The 17,415-nt window shown below is 36.9% G+C and overlaps 1 protein-coding gene across 1 annotated transcript in view; it reads right to left on the bottom strand.

Annotated features, from left to right (window-relative positions):
• Positions 1–8,602: 8,602 nt before the first annotated feature.
• LOC144969914 (trafficking protein particle complex subunit 11-like) overlaps positions 8,603–17,415 on the bottom strand; it is a 34,554-nt gene continuing 25,741 nt past the window's right edge. The window contains exons 23-29 of the mRNA XM_078908980.1: positions 17,086–17,211; positions 15,688–15,795; positions 14,684–14,735; positions 14,084–14,189; positions 12,823–13,051; positions 10,681–10,848; positions 8,603–9,320 (exon numbers count right to left, since the gene is read on the bottom strand). Of these exons, the coding sequence (XP_078765106.1) occupies positions 9,291–9,320; positions 10,681–10,848; positions 12,823–13,051; positions 14,084–14,189; positions 14,684–14,735; positions 15,688–15,795; positions 17,086–17,211 (819 nt within the window). The 3' untranslated portion in view covers positions 8,603–9,290. The remainder of the gene's footprint in view (positions 9,321–10,680; positions 10,849–12,822; positions 13,052–14,083; positions 14,190–14,683; positions 14,736–15,687; positions 15,796–17,085; positions 17,212–17,415) is intronic.

Raw genomic sequence — 17,415 nt, 5'->3', positions numbered from 1 at the left:
ACATACGAAAACAGATAACATTCGCTAACACATTATCTCATTCGCCTAGTCTTTCATTCATCCTGTTTTGTTGATAAATGGGGAAACCCGAAACGTCCATTTTATTTGTTTTCATATATTAAATTAAAGCTTACATTTAATTTCACATTGTTATTCATTTCTCCGAGCTTCGAACAGCAACATTTACATTGCATAATATGGACACAGATAAGGCTCTAGTTAGATAGCATTTTGTTTTCTTTACATCCGAGTTTGCTTATAAAATGTGAGTAAAGAACATTTTTCAAAGGACTCAACCTCGTGCCAGCTCACAAGGGCACTCGAACCAAGGACCTACAGGTCGCAAACCGTGTGTCCCACCACTCGACCACTTAAAAGATGGTAGCTATGTATAGTCGACGTCAGATTTAACGACCCCTCGGATTTATCGAGAGCAATGAAAATACACTGTCTTAAATTATTACCTTTATGAATGATATCTAGAATACAACGAGAATTAAGGGTATAAATGGGGGGGGGGGGGGGGGGGGGGGGGGGGGGGGGGGGGAATAGGCAATGCACTAATCATACTTTAAGCCCCGCTACCAGAATTTTGCTCTTTAATAAGAAACAAACTGCTAGTCCTCCACAGTCAAAGAGTTCACCCCGGTCTTGGGAACGTTAACGAACATTAGCAATTGATTGTTATCCTTGGGATAAGACGTCAGACTACCACAATGTACTCTATGCAAGCTCTAACAGACCCAGCTACCCAGTTAGTGGAATCTGCTTCTTCTTCTTCTTCTAGGTTCCATGCCTGGTCCAGGCTTCGGATACTGCATGAATTATCTCTCTCCATTCCTCCCTGTCTCTTGCCTTTTCAAACAGCTCTTGGATTGTTAGGCTGGTGAAGCCCTTCAGTTGGTCTATGAGTGTTTTTCTTTGTCTCCCCCGGGCGCGTTTACCAGGTATTTTTCCACAACTTGCCAGGTATTCATTCTTATCTTTCCTTACTATGTGTCCGAAAAAGGATAGTTGTCGATCCACTATTAAGGGCATTAGTTTCCTTTGTTGGTATGTTTGTTTTAGCACTTCTTCGTTCGTTTTGTGTGCAGTATACGATATTCTCTGCATCCTTCTCAAGCACCACATTTCAAAAGCTTCAATGTTCTTTTGTGTTTCTGCATTTGTAGTCCAGCTTTCGCATCCGTATAACAAGATTGGCCACACGTAGCACTTCAAGACTCGGAATCTAATCCCGAACGACATCTGTTTGTTTTTCAAAATGTTTCCCAGGTCCATGAAGGCCTGTTTGGCTTGAGTTATTCTTGCTCGTATGTCTCGGTTACATCTTCCATCTGTTGTCACTATTGAACCTAGGTATTTAAAACTTTCTACGTTGGTAAGTTGCTCGCCGTGAATCGTTATATTGCAGGTGTTGTTGTTTTCGGGGTTTTTCTGTATTACCATGCATTCCGTTTTGGTGATATTCACTTCCATTCCCTTGGCTTCACTATCTACTACCACTTTGTCAACAATCTTTTGAAGTTGGATTTCTGATGTTGCAATGAGTACCGTATCGTCTGCCTATCTTATATTATTTATGTTGTGACCTCCCACTTTTATTCCCTCCATATTATTTATGCCCCTCATGATTGTTTCTTGGTATAGATTAAACAGATCTGGTGAGGCAACACACCCTTGACGGACTCCTTTCTTAATAGGAATGGAATTTCCTGTAGAGTTTCCGATTTTGATAGATGCCTGCTGGGTGTAGTATAATGTTTGCATGAGTCTGAGGTCTTTCTCATCAGCGCCAATGGAGTGCAGTTGTTTTAGTATTTCTTCGTGGCATACTCTATCAAAAGCTTTTTTGTAGTCGACAAAACAGAGGTATAGTGGGGTCTGAACCTGTATAGCTCTTTCACTTAAAACACGGAGGAGGTATATTGCGTTCCTTGTCCCTCTGTCAGGTTGGAATCCATATTGTTCTTCTGCGATTTCGGGGTTAATCTTATTCCTTAGCCTGTTGATAATTATACGCAACAGTATTTTGTTGATGTGGCTTATTAAACTTATAGTTCTAAAATTTTCGCATCTGACTGCACCTGCTTTCTTTGGTATTGCTATGAAAATAGAGTTACAGAGATCTTCTGGAATTTTCCCAGTATTGTATATATTGTTGAATAATATGTGAAGTTCATCAATTGCCAGATCTCCTAGGCTTTTTAATACCTCTACAGATATTTCATCAGGGCCTGTTGCTTTACCATCCCTCATTCGTTCCATGGCATGTTCAATTTCACTTGAAATCTGCATAGAGCCAACTCTTTTACTTTTAAGTCAACTTCTGATCGAAGTCAACATCTCCTGTTGGCCCCAAATTGTCTGTTCGTTGCTAAGTTTCTTCTTCTTCTTCTTTAAGCTTATCCCGCATTTTGCAAGGTTGCCGTAATGAATGCCACATCTCCATGCATCGTAGCATCATCTTCCTCCAGGCCCAGTTCTTGCATATCGTCCTTTACCCTACCCAACCATCTAGTCTTTGGGTGTCCCTTTCCCGCTAATTGTATATCCATTACTTTCCTTCGCACGTACTCACTCTCACGTCCCTTCTTAACATGTCCGAACCAATTCAATCTATATTCTCTCATCTTTATTGATACAATCTTCACTTCAGTCAACCTTCGAATTCGTTCATTTCTCACTTTGTCTTTTCTTGTCCAACCAAGTGACCATCTCAGCATCCTAATTTCTGCCACGTCAACTTCTTTATCTTGTTTCTTTGTTTAGCTGCTGTCTCTAGTCCATACAACATTGCTGGTCTTAGAACTGTTGTATATATTATATTTTCCCCTTCAGCTTTGTTATTTATCTAGGGCTATGTGGTCTAGTGGTGTGACACTCGCTTTCGGATCGGAAGGTCCTGGGTTCAAGTCTCGCGCTCGGCGCATAGTTGAGTCCTTGGAAAAGCCTCTTTACTCACATTCTCTCACCGTACTCAGGTGTAAAATGAGTACCTGGCGTTAACAGCGTTGTCTTGTCAGAAAAATTGTAATATCGCCTAACAGGCGTCAAGTCCCGTCCGACATGTTAAATGTTGCTGTTGACCAGGGACCCCTTGTAAAGCGCTTTGAGTACATTTAGTGGATATTGCTCTATATAAAGCTTAAAGCTCAATTTTTAAAAATCTAAGTGTGTTCCTTTGATAATGGATAAAGTCAATCGATCTTTCTGGTCCGGTGGGTTTTAGCTTTATCAGGATTCCACTGTTCTGCTGGGTGGACATCAAGAAACAAATATATCCAGACTACAACTGGGTCCATGCAGGTCCTTTTGCTTGCTGGGCGGGGTCCTTTGACCTCCCATGGTGGGCAGGATGTCACACTGTGTCTTGGCAATACATGCAACAGTTAAGTTTGTATTTATGTTTTTAAGGGTTTTACGGCGCTTGCGACACATTTAGACCATTTCAGCGCCAGTAAAAAAGAACAAAATGGGATAGTAAAAAAAGTTATAGATTTACAATTGAAAGCACACGAGAAAAAGTGAGCAAAAGGGAAGGGTTCAAGTAGAAAACAGAAAATAGATTCCAAGAGCACACTATCAGTGTACTCAGTGTACTTAGTCTGAGATCACCTAAAATTCTCATCCAGACACAAGCTCAGGTCCCCACTAAGAGGAATACACTCCCATGTTTACAAACCAATAAATATTCATAACTAAAAAAAATAAAATTGAAAGGTACACAACAGAGATGATTTACAAGGAAAAAAATATCATCTCCCAAAATTATAATTATACATTTGACTGTTTCCCTCCGATCCAAGGACTCTGGCCAGGGCTAGGACAAAACGAAGTTATGCCATTCCAAGACAAAGACAGAAAACAACTCGGAAAACATAAGGGAATAGACGTCACAAGTCACAGCGTGACCTCCTGCCCACCCTGGGAGGGCAAGGACTCCACCCAGCATGGAACAGTTATTTTCACAATTACTCTTGGTGTGTGCCCATTAGAAGTCTTTGAATCGTACAGCCATTTTGGGTGTCCGAACAGGAACACCCCACCCATATTTTTAAAAAAAAAACCCAAAATAACCCCCCAAAACACTGATGTTTGTTTGTTTTGTTTTTAAGGGTTTTACGGCGCTTGCAACACATTAAGGTTATATAAGCGCCAGTAAAAAGGAAGAAAATGGGATAGTAAAAAGTTCTAGAATTATAATTAAAGCACCCAAGAAAAGGTAAGACAAAGGGGAATTGGTTCAAATAGGAAACAAATGTAGATTCCAAAAGCACACTATCAAAGTACTTAGTTTGAGATCACCTAAAAGTCTCCAGACACCAGCACAGGTACCCACTAATTTTTTTTTTTTTGTTTTTTTTGTTTGTTTGTTGCTTTAGGTCTCTTCCAACACAATTGAGGTTATATGAGAGACCGCTGAAACAAAGAAACAAGCAATCTAACAAAAATAGTACAAATGTCAATCAAAATCATAACCTAAAGATATCATAAGCTAAATTATAAATAACCAAGAACAAACAGGTAGAGGATTTACAGGAAAAAAATATCCCCTGTCAAAAATACAATCACAAACCAAAGAAGCAGGATAGGCTAGTAAAGAGAAGAAGAAACGACATCACTATCGGATCGTACACCCATGCGAACATCATAGGTATATGATTCAAGGGTGATGCTCCCATCCAACCACCCGCAGGTACCCACTAAGAGGAATACACTCAAATGTTTACAAATCATATGTTAAAAATGAAAGAGTAACAGTACATAACAGAGAGATGATTTACAAGGAAAAAAATATCATCTCCCAAAACTATAACCATACATTCGACTGTTTCCCTCTCAGCCAAGGACTCCGTCCAAGGTCAGGACAAAACCAAGCAATCTCATTCCAAGACAAAAACAGAAAGCAATTGGAAAACAGATAAGAGGGGATAGAAGACACAGCAAGTACCTCCCTGCCCGCTATGGGAGGTAGGAACCCCGCCCAGCATTTTTGGTGTCCGAACAGGAACACCCCACCCATACAAAAATAACCCCCCCCCCCCCCACCCCCCAAAACACTGAGACCAACTTTGTTCTTTCCAACCATTTAATTGTAATAGTAATAGTAACACTATTCTACTTTATTATCTTTCTCTTTCACTCATCTCAATCCAAACCACACATTCTAAATTTGGCACCATTTACAGTAATGATGAAATCGTATAAGAATATTATCTATTTGCTATAATATATTAACCAAACTACACATTACACATACAAATTTATCAGTTTATGATAATATCATCAAAACAACTCGGACAAGAAACAAGATAAGACCCCGTCCCCACCAACCCTTTGTCCCAATCTAAAGAGAATTAAATTTTACTTACAACCCCACCCGACCATAGCCTAAGTCATAGCCTAACACTGACCGAATAATGGGCATGATCTATATTAACATCAACGTGCTCGTGGTCATTGGTCACATTGCAAAATTGTGCTCCAAGTGACCCACATAGTGAAAAGTTTTCAGCTTTTGAAATGTCTAACATCGTGATTGATCATTTTATTCAGCTTGACACTGACATGGGTATGCTTAGAACTAAGCAGCGTGTTTACATTTGTTAAGAAACATCCAATCGTTGGACAGCAACAAATCATGTGATTGATGACCTGGTTGGACGAAAACATGAATATAGATTGCTCCCATTACATAACAAGGTGATAATCACCAAGAAAGTAAAGAGTGAGTTGTATTCGTGAGAATAACCAACGGGATCAGGTTTCACTGAGCAATATTAACAACTCATTGTTATCCTTCTCTTTTTGATGGTTGTTGCTTAGATTGTCACATAATTTTGGGGAGAGTGTAGGGGGATCGTTTAAAAAAAATCTACAGAAATTTTGTGTGTGTGTTTGTTTTTCTTTTTGGTGTTTTTCGGCGCTTGTAACACATTAAGGTAATATCAGCGCCAGTAAAAAGGAAGAAAATGGGATAGTAAAAACTTATAGAATTACAATTAAAGCACTCACGAAAAAGCAAGACAAAGGGGAATTGGTTCAAATAGAAAAAAAGATATAGATTCCAAGAGCACACCATCAGTATACTTAGTTTGAGATAACCTAAAAGTTTCACCCAGACACCAGAACAAGATCCCACTAAGAGGAATACACTCAAAAGTTCACAAATGATATGTTAAGAATTAAAAAAATAAAATTACGTAACAGAGAGATGATTTAAAAGGAAGAACATATCTCCCAAAACTATAACTATACATTCGACTGTTTCCCGCCCAGCCAAGAACTCTGACCAGGGTGAGGAAAAAACTAAGTAATCTCATTCCAAGATGAAGACAGAGAGCAATTTGAAAACAGATACAGGAGGATAGAAGACAAAGCAAATACCTCCCAGCCCATTATGGGAGGTCGGAAACCCCATCCAGGGGTTGTTGCCTGGATTGTCACATAATGTTATCCAATGTTTTATGGAGTGTAGGGATATCCTTTTAAAAAAGCTACAGAAAATTTATGAAGGCTGTGTTAGGTTGTATTCAATATCACAAGCAGTGGAATCATCTGTTTCCTCATCTGTTGCGAGGCTTGGCGACTTACAGAGGGTGTAACCTAAACTATGAATGGCTTCAACAACCGATGCCTTTCCATCATTACGGGAGAGGACTACAGAGAAACATCAAAACGTCCCGGATGATAACTACAGTGATGAGACGCAGGTTCCGCATTGTGGGGCATATCTTACGCATGGACGCAGACCGCCTCCTGCGTATAACTTTTATTGCCTACTTGAAGAGCTCGACAACTAGACCAGCAGTCACTCTACTACATGGACTGGATTCTATGGCCATTGACGAAATTGTGACTCTAGCCAGGAACAGACTTGCTTGGTCCCGATATGTGAATTCCCTGTGACCGTGACACTTTTATGCTGATGTAGCATAGCACCTTATAGGTGCTGTACTAATGTACAATGCAACCCATACATACATGTTTCCTCCATCGCTACTAACAACAACAACTCACTTTAACTTTCTTCTGGTGGTTGCCACCTGGTATTTCACCTAATGTTTGAGGAGTGTCAGGATTTCATTATAACAAAGCTACAGAAAGTTTATGAAGGCTGCAAATAGGTTGTATTCAATACGCTTCAACAGTCGTAACGTCACTTCCCTCGTATAGCAACTTAGTAACTGGCTTAAAACTATAGGAACAATGGCGGACGCCCATATGAAATATTTCTCCGGCGAGCATAAAAGCGTATCCAGAGGAAAAAAAAAACATTATAAATCTGATCATGTTTTGACTTTTACACATTCTGATCACAAGACATATGAAAAGTTTTAGCCAGCATGAAGAATAAAAAGTACCGATTTTCTTTGTTTAGAACTACGATGGTCGCCGTTGCTGGGCGACGTGACATCAGACTATTGAATCCAATTACACAATCAACAAGATTATCTGTTTCCTTGAGCATAATTAACAACACCAATTTTTGCAATTTGTCACTGAGTATAATGATTTAATGTTAAAGGAATGTCAAGTTGTGAAGTAATCAAGAGTAACGACCTGCCCCTCTTGGTTGAAGTCATGTTAGGATTTTATAAATAAATAAATATCAATACTCAGATGGAATGGAACCTTTAATTTAATTAACAAAGACAGATAATGTGGACGTTTCAGATTTCTCCTTCATCAACAAAACAAGATGAATGAAACAAAGAGAGAATGGTGTTGTTGTTCTCGAATTCTAATTTCTCATTTATCTTAAATGCTTCATTCATCGTGTTCGGTTAACAAAGGGGAGACCTTAAACTTCCACATGATGTATCTTAGTTATTTAACTCACTCAACCCTAACACCGACTATATCCGTCGTTTACCTGGGTTACTTTTACCCCATGCCTATTTAATACCTTTTTTCTGAGACAACATATAAGCGTAGTATCAAAGCTAATGTTTTTAGTTTTTATAAGTTAATGATAGTTGAATAGAACTATCTATGTACATGCTCATTTTTAATACATTTTTTCCAATTTTGAAAAGTAGCAAAAATCTCTAGGATTGAGTGAGTTAAAGTGAAAAATCCATTCCAATTGACTATTATTATCTATTCATTCAAGCATCAAGTAGCAATATTTGCATTATGATTTTAGAATAACTATCATTAAATTGGGGGTCCCAATACCTCAATTGGCAGAGAACTCGCTTCACACACAAAAGGTACCAAGATCGATCCTGGGTGCAATCTAAAATGTTTATGACCACTCCCTTGTCCACCCAGCAGTGATTGGGTAGCTGGGTCTGTTAGATCTGGTAGAAAGTACTTTGCGATAGACTAGCATTCTATCCAAAGGGTAGAAAGCAATTGCTATTGTCCATTTCATGCTATAGAAGCTGGAATAAACTCTGGGTCCATGGGTCGAATGGTTCTGAAGGACCACTTTTTAAAAAAAAAATCATAAACACAATCACACCCAACAATGTAAACACTGAAATATCTTGTGTCTTTACTTTATTTTTTTCTTTCCCCTTATCATAATCCATTCGTTCCAGTAATGAGAAGGAAACCTGAAACATCATGAAAAATCCTTTGATATTTGTCATTCATTGAAGCTTTACATTTATTTATTATTCATATTTATTTTCAATTGCATTTAAAAGATTCAGACAACTGATTTACATTCAAAAGTAACATTTCACACATTTGCTTGCACATACACACACACACACACACACACACACACACACACACACACACACACACACACACACACACACACACACACACACAACTCTCTCTCTCTCTCACTCTCTCATTCTCCCTCTTCCTTCCAATTCTTTTCTTTCTTTTTTTTTTTTTTTTTTTTTTTTTAAGCTGCTCCATTCATTTTTGTACAATGCTGTTTGCACATTTGTCGATGCTAGTCCAAAAAAAAAGGTGCCAAACAGGTGACTTGTACAGTATAAAATAATAAAAAGATTTCTTATGGTCTGTTGGGGGTTGTAAATGAAGCATTACTAATAGATATATTGGAAATTGTGAGAGAGCACTATACAAGTGTACACATAATATATATATATATTTTCTTCTTCTCTATTTTGTTTATATCACATTTAGAAGAAAATAATCTGAATGATTTACCACCATCATAGTGTGAATAAATTACAAATACATATATTCAAATACTAAATATTGCACAGTAGATAAAAAAACGGAAAGCAAATGAGGAAGAAAAGAAAAAAACAGAGGAAAAAGAAGAGATAATAGCAAATCCTGCTTGGCCACGTTTCTCAATCAACGTTTGCAATCTTGCCAGTTGGCTGTGGATATAAAATAAGAGATCATTATATGATCATGATTGGATATCAAAAACTTGACAACCCAACTGTTTTGTTTTTTGTTTTTAAGGGTTTTACAGCGCTTGCAACACATTTAGGTTATATCAGCGCCAGTAAAAAGGATAGTAAAAAGTTCTGGAATTACAATTAAAGCACCCAAGAGAAAGTAAAACAAAGGGGAATGGGAACAAATAGGGATCAGATGTAGATTCCAAGAGCATACCACCAATGTACTTAGTTTGAGATCACCTATGTCTCATCCGGACAAGCACAAAATCCAACAAAGAGGAATACACTCAAATGCTAACATTATACATTAAAAATAACAAATATAATAATACATAACAGAGAGATGATTTACAAGGTAAAAAATATCATCTCCCAAAACAAAACTATGCATTTGACTGTTTCCCTCTCAGCCAGACTCCGAGGGCCAGGAAAAAAACAAGTAATCTCATTCCAAGACAAAGACAGAAAGCTTGTTGGATAAGATATAAGGGGATAGAAGACACAGTATGTACCTCCCTGCCCGCTATGGGAAGTCAGGATCCCCATCCAGACAACCCAACTGCCTAACTTGTATTTTACTTAACTTCACTTTGGCATTGATTCAATTGTACGTCTATCAGCTACGTGGTCTTGTGGTATGACAATCGTTTTAGGATTGGAAGGTCCTGGGTTCAAGCCTCTCTCAGTGCATAGTTGAGTTCTTGGAAAATATTCTTTACTCACATTCTCTCACCGTACTCAGATGTAAAATGATTACCCGGCCATTAACAGTGTTGTCTTTGTCAGATTTAAAATTGTAAAATCGCCTCACAGATGTCATGTCTCGTTCTACATTGCACTATATAAAATCTCCATTTTAAAAAAAAGATAGTACAGAGCTATTGTTTCTTTCCAATTTGAATTCAGACCAACTTGTACAAAGATAAAGAATCTTACCACTATGTGTTTGATTTACCCTGAATTAAGTTTAAATAATAAATAATAATAATAATGAAATGTATTTATATTGCGCCCACTACTCTACACAATAAAGCTCTAGGCGCATAATAATAACTTCAATCCATTCAAATTTCTCTCTCTCTCTCTCTCTCACTAACTAACTATCTATCTCACTCCCTGTCTCTCTCGCTCTCTCTCTCTCTCTCTCTCACACACACACACACACACACAAACCTTCCACCATCCAACTATTTAACATATTTAAAAGATAAAGTAATATATATATATATATATACATATATACATATCCTGTGATCATCGTCTGCTCAAATAAAATAACTAATAAATTAAGAATTCTCGAAATAAATAATTCAAATTAGTACTTAAAACTCACCCTGATGAATATGTGAGTTGGGAGCATTTTACTTATAATATCCTCCATGGTACCGGGGTATCGCAGCATATTCAAATGGAGTTTGGGTAGTAACACCTGACCGGCCACCAAGGGGAAAAAATTGTAGTGAAGCTCATACTCCTGACTGGGAAGGACTCGGAACTGTGTCTGTCATGGATAAAAACCAGAAAAATATATAAAATTATAAAATAATGAAACATTCACCGCATGATGTTGAAGTAAAATATAGTGAAATTGAATGTAAGTTTCAATTCAATATACGAAAACAGATAAAATGGACGTTTGAGTTACCTCTTTATCAACAAAACAGGATGAATGAAACACTACAGACGAATGAGATAATGAGGTAGTGGCGTTGTTAAGATGAATCTTCGAGTTTCGAGCAGCAACATTTACATTACCAAGTAAAATATAGAAGAAATTAAGGCACTGTGTAAATAAAGTTTTGAAAAGTTGTCTTTGATAAAGAGCCACAAGCAACCATAATTCTACGACACTTTGATCCTGAGTGCGAATGGTGGCCCTGGTAGCTCAGTTGGTGACCACTCGCTTCACATGCAACGGAAGCGTGATCGATTCTGGGTTCATTGAGATATTTTTCTGACCCCCCCTCCCCCCTGCTCACTCAATCACTGTTTGTGAGTTTTTGCCAAGTTGGTGACCACTCGCTTCACATGCAAAGGGAGCGTGATCGATTCAGGGTTCATTGAGTTTTTTTTCTGACCCCCCCTGCTCACTCAATCACTGTTTGTGAGTTTTTGCCAAGATGAGTGTCATTCATTTAAATCACGGGTGCCAGTAAAATGTGAAAGTCTACCAGTCTTCAAACGGCATTTAAAAACCGATCTTTTTCATTCTGCTTATCGTGATTCTATGTGAATTTCGAACAAGATGTGTGTGTGTGACTGTTGTAGTGATTTTGTAGCCGAATGAATGAACATGTGTGATACTTTAAAAAACTATTGCAAAGCACCTCTGAGTACTATTTGTGGATATTGGCGCTATATTAAATAACAATTATAATAATGTAATAATAATTATAATAAAAATTCCAGCCCTAAAAACCCAGATCCAACATTTTTTCAACCCTGAAATAAAAAAAAGGTATAAAAATTCCTACCTTTTTTTTTTTAACAATTAAGAGGCGATATAAACCCGGAATGTGATGATGTGAAATTTTGTCAACCCGGAATTCCGGGCTGGGCCTGGAGGTCTGGCACCCATGATTAACATCAATCTATATTTGAAGGTAAAGTTTTCTGGCCCAATTTTTAAGTACAGTCCACTCTGGATAATTGCAACTGGGTTTATCGCAACTTTTGGTTAATCACAACATTTCCCAAGAAACGGAACTAATTCTATATAAAAGTCACTGGTTAATTGCAACAAGCTTCGGTTAAACGCAACAAATTTTCAACCTCAAAAAGTGGCAAATTAAAGAAATCGACAAACTAAAGATCATGATTAATTTTCATCATCGGTAAAATCATGACAGTTGAAGAATAGAGAGTGGGTGTGGTTTAATGCTACAGTAGTGTGTTACCATCCTATTACAGACAAATGAGGGTGGGGATTTTCAGTATAAGTTTGTGAGGTCATCTGTGACCACTAGATTGGAGGCGAGGGGCCTGGGCATAGTCTAGACAACAGGTAGACAATGGCAGTTGTAAAGAGAGACTGAGCGATCTCTTTTCTTATGGGATTGACAACTTAGCATTATGACCTATGGGTTTGGTGAGAGCTTATTGTCTCCCATCATGGCTAATCTCTTTGTTTCTAAATATTGAGAGCAAAAGAGTGAAAGTTATTCCAAACTGAATAAGATGTAAGTTTGCCTCAAAACGAATATTGCTTGCCAAAATCTTTACAGGGCTGCCATATGGTTTTTGTTTCAAGCAACTTGCTCATTCTGTGATGGACTAAGAACAATGTTTACAACAACTGGTTTGATTTTACCATATATGTGTAAAATGTTGCAATAGGGGAAAGGACACTCAACTTCGGTTAATCCCAACATTTTCGTTGATCACAAGGTGTTGCAATTATCCGGAGTGGACTGTATGTGTCTTTCCAGAGTACGGCAGTTAACGGGTGAATTTGAGAAATAAAATAATAGCCTACCTGTTTATTACCAGAGAACATAAAATTGTCTGTAGACTCCAAGCTGATGAGGATTTCCTGAATGTACGGGGTTCGATTCCTGACAGTGTAGCAAAGAGGTAGTAGAGTCTTGACGTGTCCGTACGCTGGCAGGGCCACCCGTACGGTGATGGGAATGTGTTCAATGTTGACGGTGGGGAGGGGGAATGAGGTGGTGACGTAGGGAAGATCCTTACTGCCTGGTGAACATCTGTGGAGATGATAGGAAGGTGATGTTTAAAAAAATCTTGAGGATTAAGGTTGATGACTGGACAAATAATGTAAATTTGTAAACTTTCCTCCCCTTTTTCCATTTTGTGTGGCTATGTAGTCTTGTGGTATCACACAAGCCTTTGGGTTGGAAAGTCCAGGGTTCAAGTCCCCCTCTGAGTGATAGATAGTTAAGTCCTTAGAAAAGGCTCTTTACTCATATTCTCTCCATGTACTCAGGTGTAAGATGAGTACCTAGCTGTTAACAGTGTTGTCTCTGTCGATAACAATTTATAATATCGCCTAACAGATGACAGGTCTCCTCCTAAATGTTAAAAGTTGCTGTTGGCTCAGGACCCCTTGTAAGACGCATTGAGCATGTATAATGGATATTGTGCTGTATAAATGCTCAAGGATATAAATTTCACACAAATTTCCTATTTTTCACTATGAATTCAATTTTGAGCATTTAAGCCCCGTCTATTCTGAGGTGGTGGGTCCCATATTAATCAATTGTTATAGGGAGTAAAAGGATTTTAGCCAAAACGTGAAAAGGGATTGTGTCAGCATGGCTCTGCGATATGGTCTTTGTTTCATACCCGAAAGGTACCTAGTTTGATCACCTGCACAAAGCACTGTGTGGCCTTGAGCAAGTCACCTTGCCCTAGCTCAATTTGTGGTGGGTTATTCCAGTCTTCCTTTGGAATAGACCCTAGAGACAAATTTCCCCAATGGGATGAATAAAGGGATATTTATTTATTCATTTTAATGTATCACAGAACTAGTGAGCAATTACCGGAAATCATACAATCTTTACACAAAACTTTAAACTGTTATATCACAAGAACCTTTTTAAAAAGACAAAACAAAACAAAATTAATGACAAAGTGAGTAAATTTTTAAAATACAATCATACAAGTGCATCCAAAACTCTCTAATTGTGACTGTGAGTGTTTTGAGGACAGCTGGACATGCCTAAGCCTTCAATAGAATCTTATCTATTTTTCGGTCAGATTCCATAAAGTCCACATACCTTCTCCACTCAAGAGTGTAGGTACCAAGAGAGACAGATGGTTGGACACTGGATGAAGCCACTAGACAGAAACACTCGGCACCACAGTCAGTCTTATTTAATTTTACTGAGACAAAAATTAAAAATATTATGAATATTCAATGGATTGGAATTTCATTGAAAAATATATCATGATGGTGAATAAAAATTATAATTATAATACTACTTCTACAATTAGTACTTCTACTACTACTACTACTACTACTACTACTACTACTACTACTTCTAATAACAATAATAATAAAAAATAATAATAATAATAATAATAATAATAATAATAATAATAATAATAATAATAATAATAATAATAATAATAATAATAATAATAATAATAATAATAGAAATAAAAATAATAATAGAAATTTAAAAAAAAAAAAAAAAAAAAAAAAAAAATAATAATAATAATAATAATAATAATAATAATAATAATAATAATAATAATAATAATAATAATAATAATAATAATAATAATAATAATAAATAATAATAATAATAATAATAATAATAATAATAATAATAAATTAATAATAATAATAATCTCTTTCTGAAACCTTTACTTACCTCCAGCTATCTGTGATTGAAAATCTTCACAAGGAGTTTGAATGTATTCACTCTGCAAATGACAAGAAAGAAATGTGAAGGTGTCATATATACTCATCAAGAAGTAATCTTTCCTATATTTTCCACTTATTTCCTCAGTAGAGAATTAAAGCAAATATACTTTCTTTTTTTGTCCTTTCCAAATATGAAAATTACACATAAACATGAGCATTTATATAGCACAATATCCACTAAACATGCTCAAAGCGCATTACAAGGGGTTTTTAGCCAACGCAACACTTAACATGTTGGACAAGACATGATGCCTGTTAGGTGATATTACATTTTTCCCCCGACACAGACAATGCTGTTAACGGCCAGGTTCTCATTTTACACCTGAGTAGAGTGAGAGAATGTGAGTAAACAACCTTTTCCAAGGACTCAACTGTGCGCCACTCAAACCCTGGATCTTTCAGTGTCATACTACAAGACTATAAAGCTGCAAATTATCTAGTCTTTAAATTTTGTGCGGCTATGTGGTCTTGTGGCATGACACTCGCGTTCGAATCGGAAGGTCCCGGGTTCGACCCTCGCTTGGTGCATAGTTGAGTCCTTGGAGAAGGCTCTTTACTCACATTCTCTCACCACATTCAGGTGTAAAATGAGTACTTGGACGTTAACAGCGTTATCTCTGTCCGAAAAAAATTATAACATCGCCTAACAGGCGTCATGTCCCGTCCTACATGTTAAGTGTCGCTGTTGGCCAGGAACCCCTTGTAAAACGCTTTGAGCACATTAAGTGGATATTGCACTATATAAAAGCTCAATTTTTTCTATTTTTTTTTTTTCTATTAATTTTTAAAAGCTTTTCCGTAAAATAAAATAAATAATAACAATCTTTGAGAGAGTTCATTATCTTTAAAAACAATTAAAAATTAACAATGGCCCCCCCCCCTTCCCCCCCCCCCCCCCCCCATCCCCTTCCCCTCTCTCTCACTGGCACATGCAATATAATATTACTTTACCAGGGTTAAAGAGCTGTTTTTCATCTCAATTGACCAGGGAGAAGTGCAGGACATGTCTGTTGCCAAAAGGAACGGTTCTTCAGCATGAACAGCTTCGATTGTTTCAAACTGGGAAAGACCAATTGTAAGGTTTTAAAAGTAAAGACAGTAAAGACACTGCAGTAATGTTTTGTTTTTAAGGGTTTTACGGCGCTTGCAACACATTTAGGTTATATCAGCGCCAGTAAAAAGGAAGAAAATGGGATAGTAAAAAGTTCTAGAATTACAATTAAAGCACCCAAGAAAAAGTAAGACAAAGGGGAACTGGGAACCAATAAGGGATCAGATGTAGATTCCAAGAGCATACCACCAATGTACTTAGTTTGAAATCACCTACAAGTCTCATCCAGACAAGCACAAAATCCAACAAAGAGGAATCCACACAAATGCTTACATTGTACATTCAAAATAAAAATAATAATACATAACAGAGAGATGATTTACAAGGAAAAAAATATCATCTCCCAAAACAACTATGCATTTGACTGTTTCCCTCCCAGCTAGGACTCCGGCCAGAGCCAGGACAAAACCAAGTAATCTCATTCCAAGACAAAGACAGAAAGCATGTTGGAAAACAGATATAAGGGGATAGAAGACACAGTATGTACCTCCCTGCCCGCTATGGGAGACACTACAGTAAAAGATCTTCTAAAAATGAAATATACATACTTTTTCCATCAATTATTTTATTTCTCTGGATACAACCTATAACAATGGTATAGATAGTATGCGCTTGGCTAAGAAGCTCATAACATTGCCATCCGAAAGTATAACGGACCAACACATAAAACTGTATGTAACCATGAACTTTTATAGTGAGGTTGATACAGTTTAGTGAGAAGTACTCACAAACGCGGATGGCAAAATACAATAACAAAGGCTTGAGTGACGTCATCTTCATTCTATCTATATAAAAGTTAAATAAATAATTATAATTAAATTTATACCATTAAAAATTATTATTGTATTATTTTTAATTAGTAGTATTATTATTATAAATATTATTTATATCATTATGAGGGTATGACAAAAAAGTCATTGTTGTAGTCTTTTGACAAATTAAATATTAAGTCATTTTTTAAAACTTGATGCCCTCGTCTTATCCAAAGGATAGGAGGTATTTGTTTTTAATCCACAGCGCACATTTTCTTGTATCTCAACAACACCCACAAAATAAACGACAGCAAAATTTTAAAAATAAAAATAAATAAATAAATCAATCAAAACATACGAATGAAATCAAATATCAAGATAGTAAAAAGGATTTAGAAGAAAAAAAACCAACAAAAACCCAGAAAGAATACAGAGCATTTACTAAGGTTAGTAAAAATGAATCCTGTTATCAACTGATACTGATACCTTAAGTGACTCTAGTTTGATGGACACTTCGAATGGTCGTATCGTGGTCAGACCGATCACTTCTTCAGCCACACATTTGCATGTGATGGTTTGATCTGTGACTTGGACTTTTACTTGATAACTCAGCTATTGACACAAATTGAAACAAAAATTATTTCTGAGAATACATTGAATCATATGAAAAAAGTCAACGCTTACATTTTTCTTTTTCCTCAATATACTGTATAAATCCCTAAAAAAAAAAAGAAAAAAAAGAAAGTAGTCCTTCAGAACCACCACACCCATGGAGCCAGAGTTTATCACGGTTTCCATAGCATGAAATGGACAATA

The sequence above is a fragment of the Berghia stephanieae genome, chromosome 4, assembly GCF_034508935.2.
Source record: "Berghia stephanieae isolate SIO BIC M18660-M18661 chromosome 4, UCSD_Bste_1.3, whole genome shotgun sequence".
Classification (NCBI taxonomy): Eukaryota; Metazoa; Mollusca; class Gastropoda; order Nudibranchia; family Aeolidiidae; genus Berghia; species Berghia stephanieae.
This window is presented reverse-complemented; position numbering and strand designations above follow the sequence as displayed.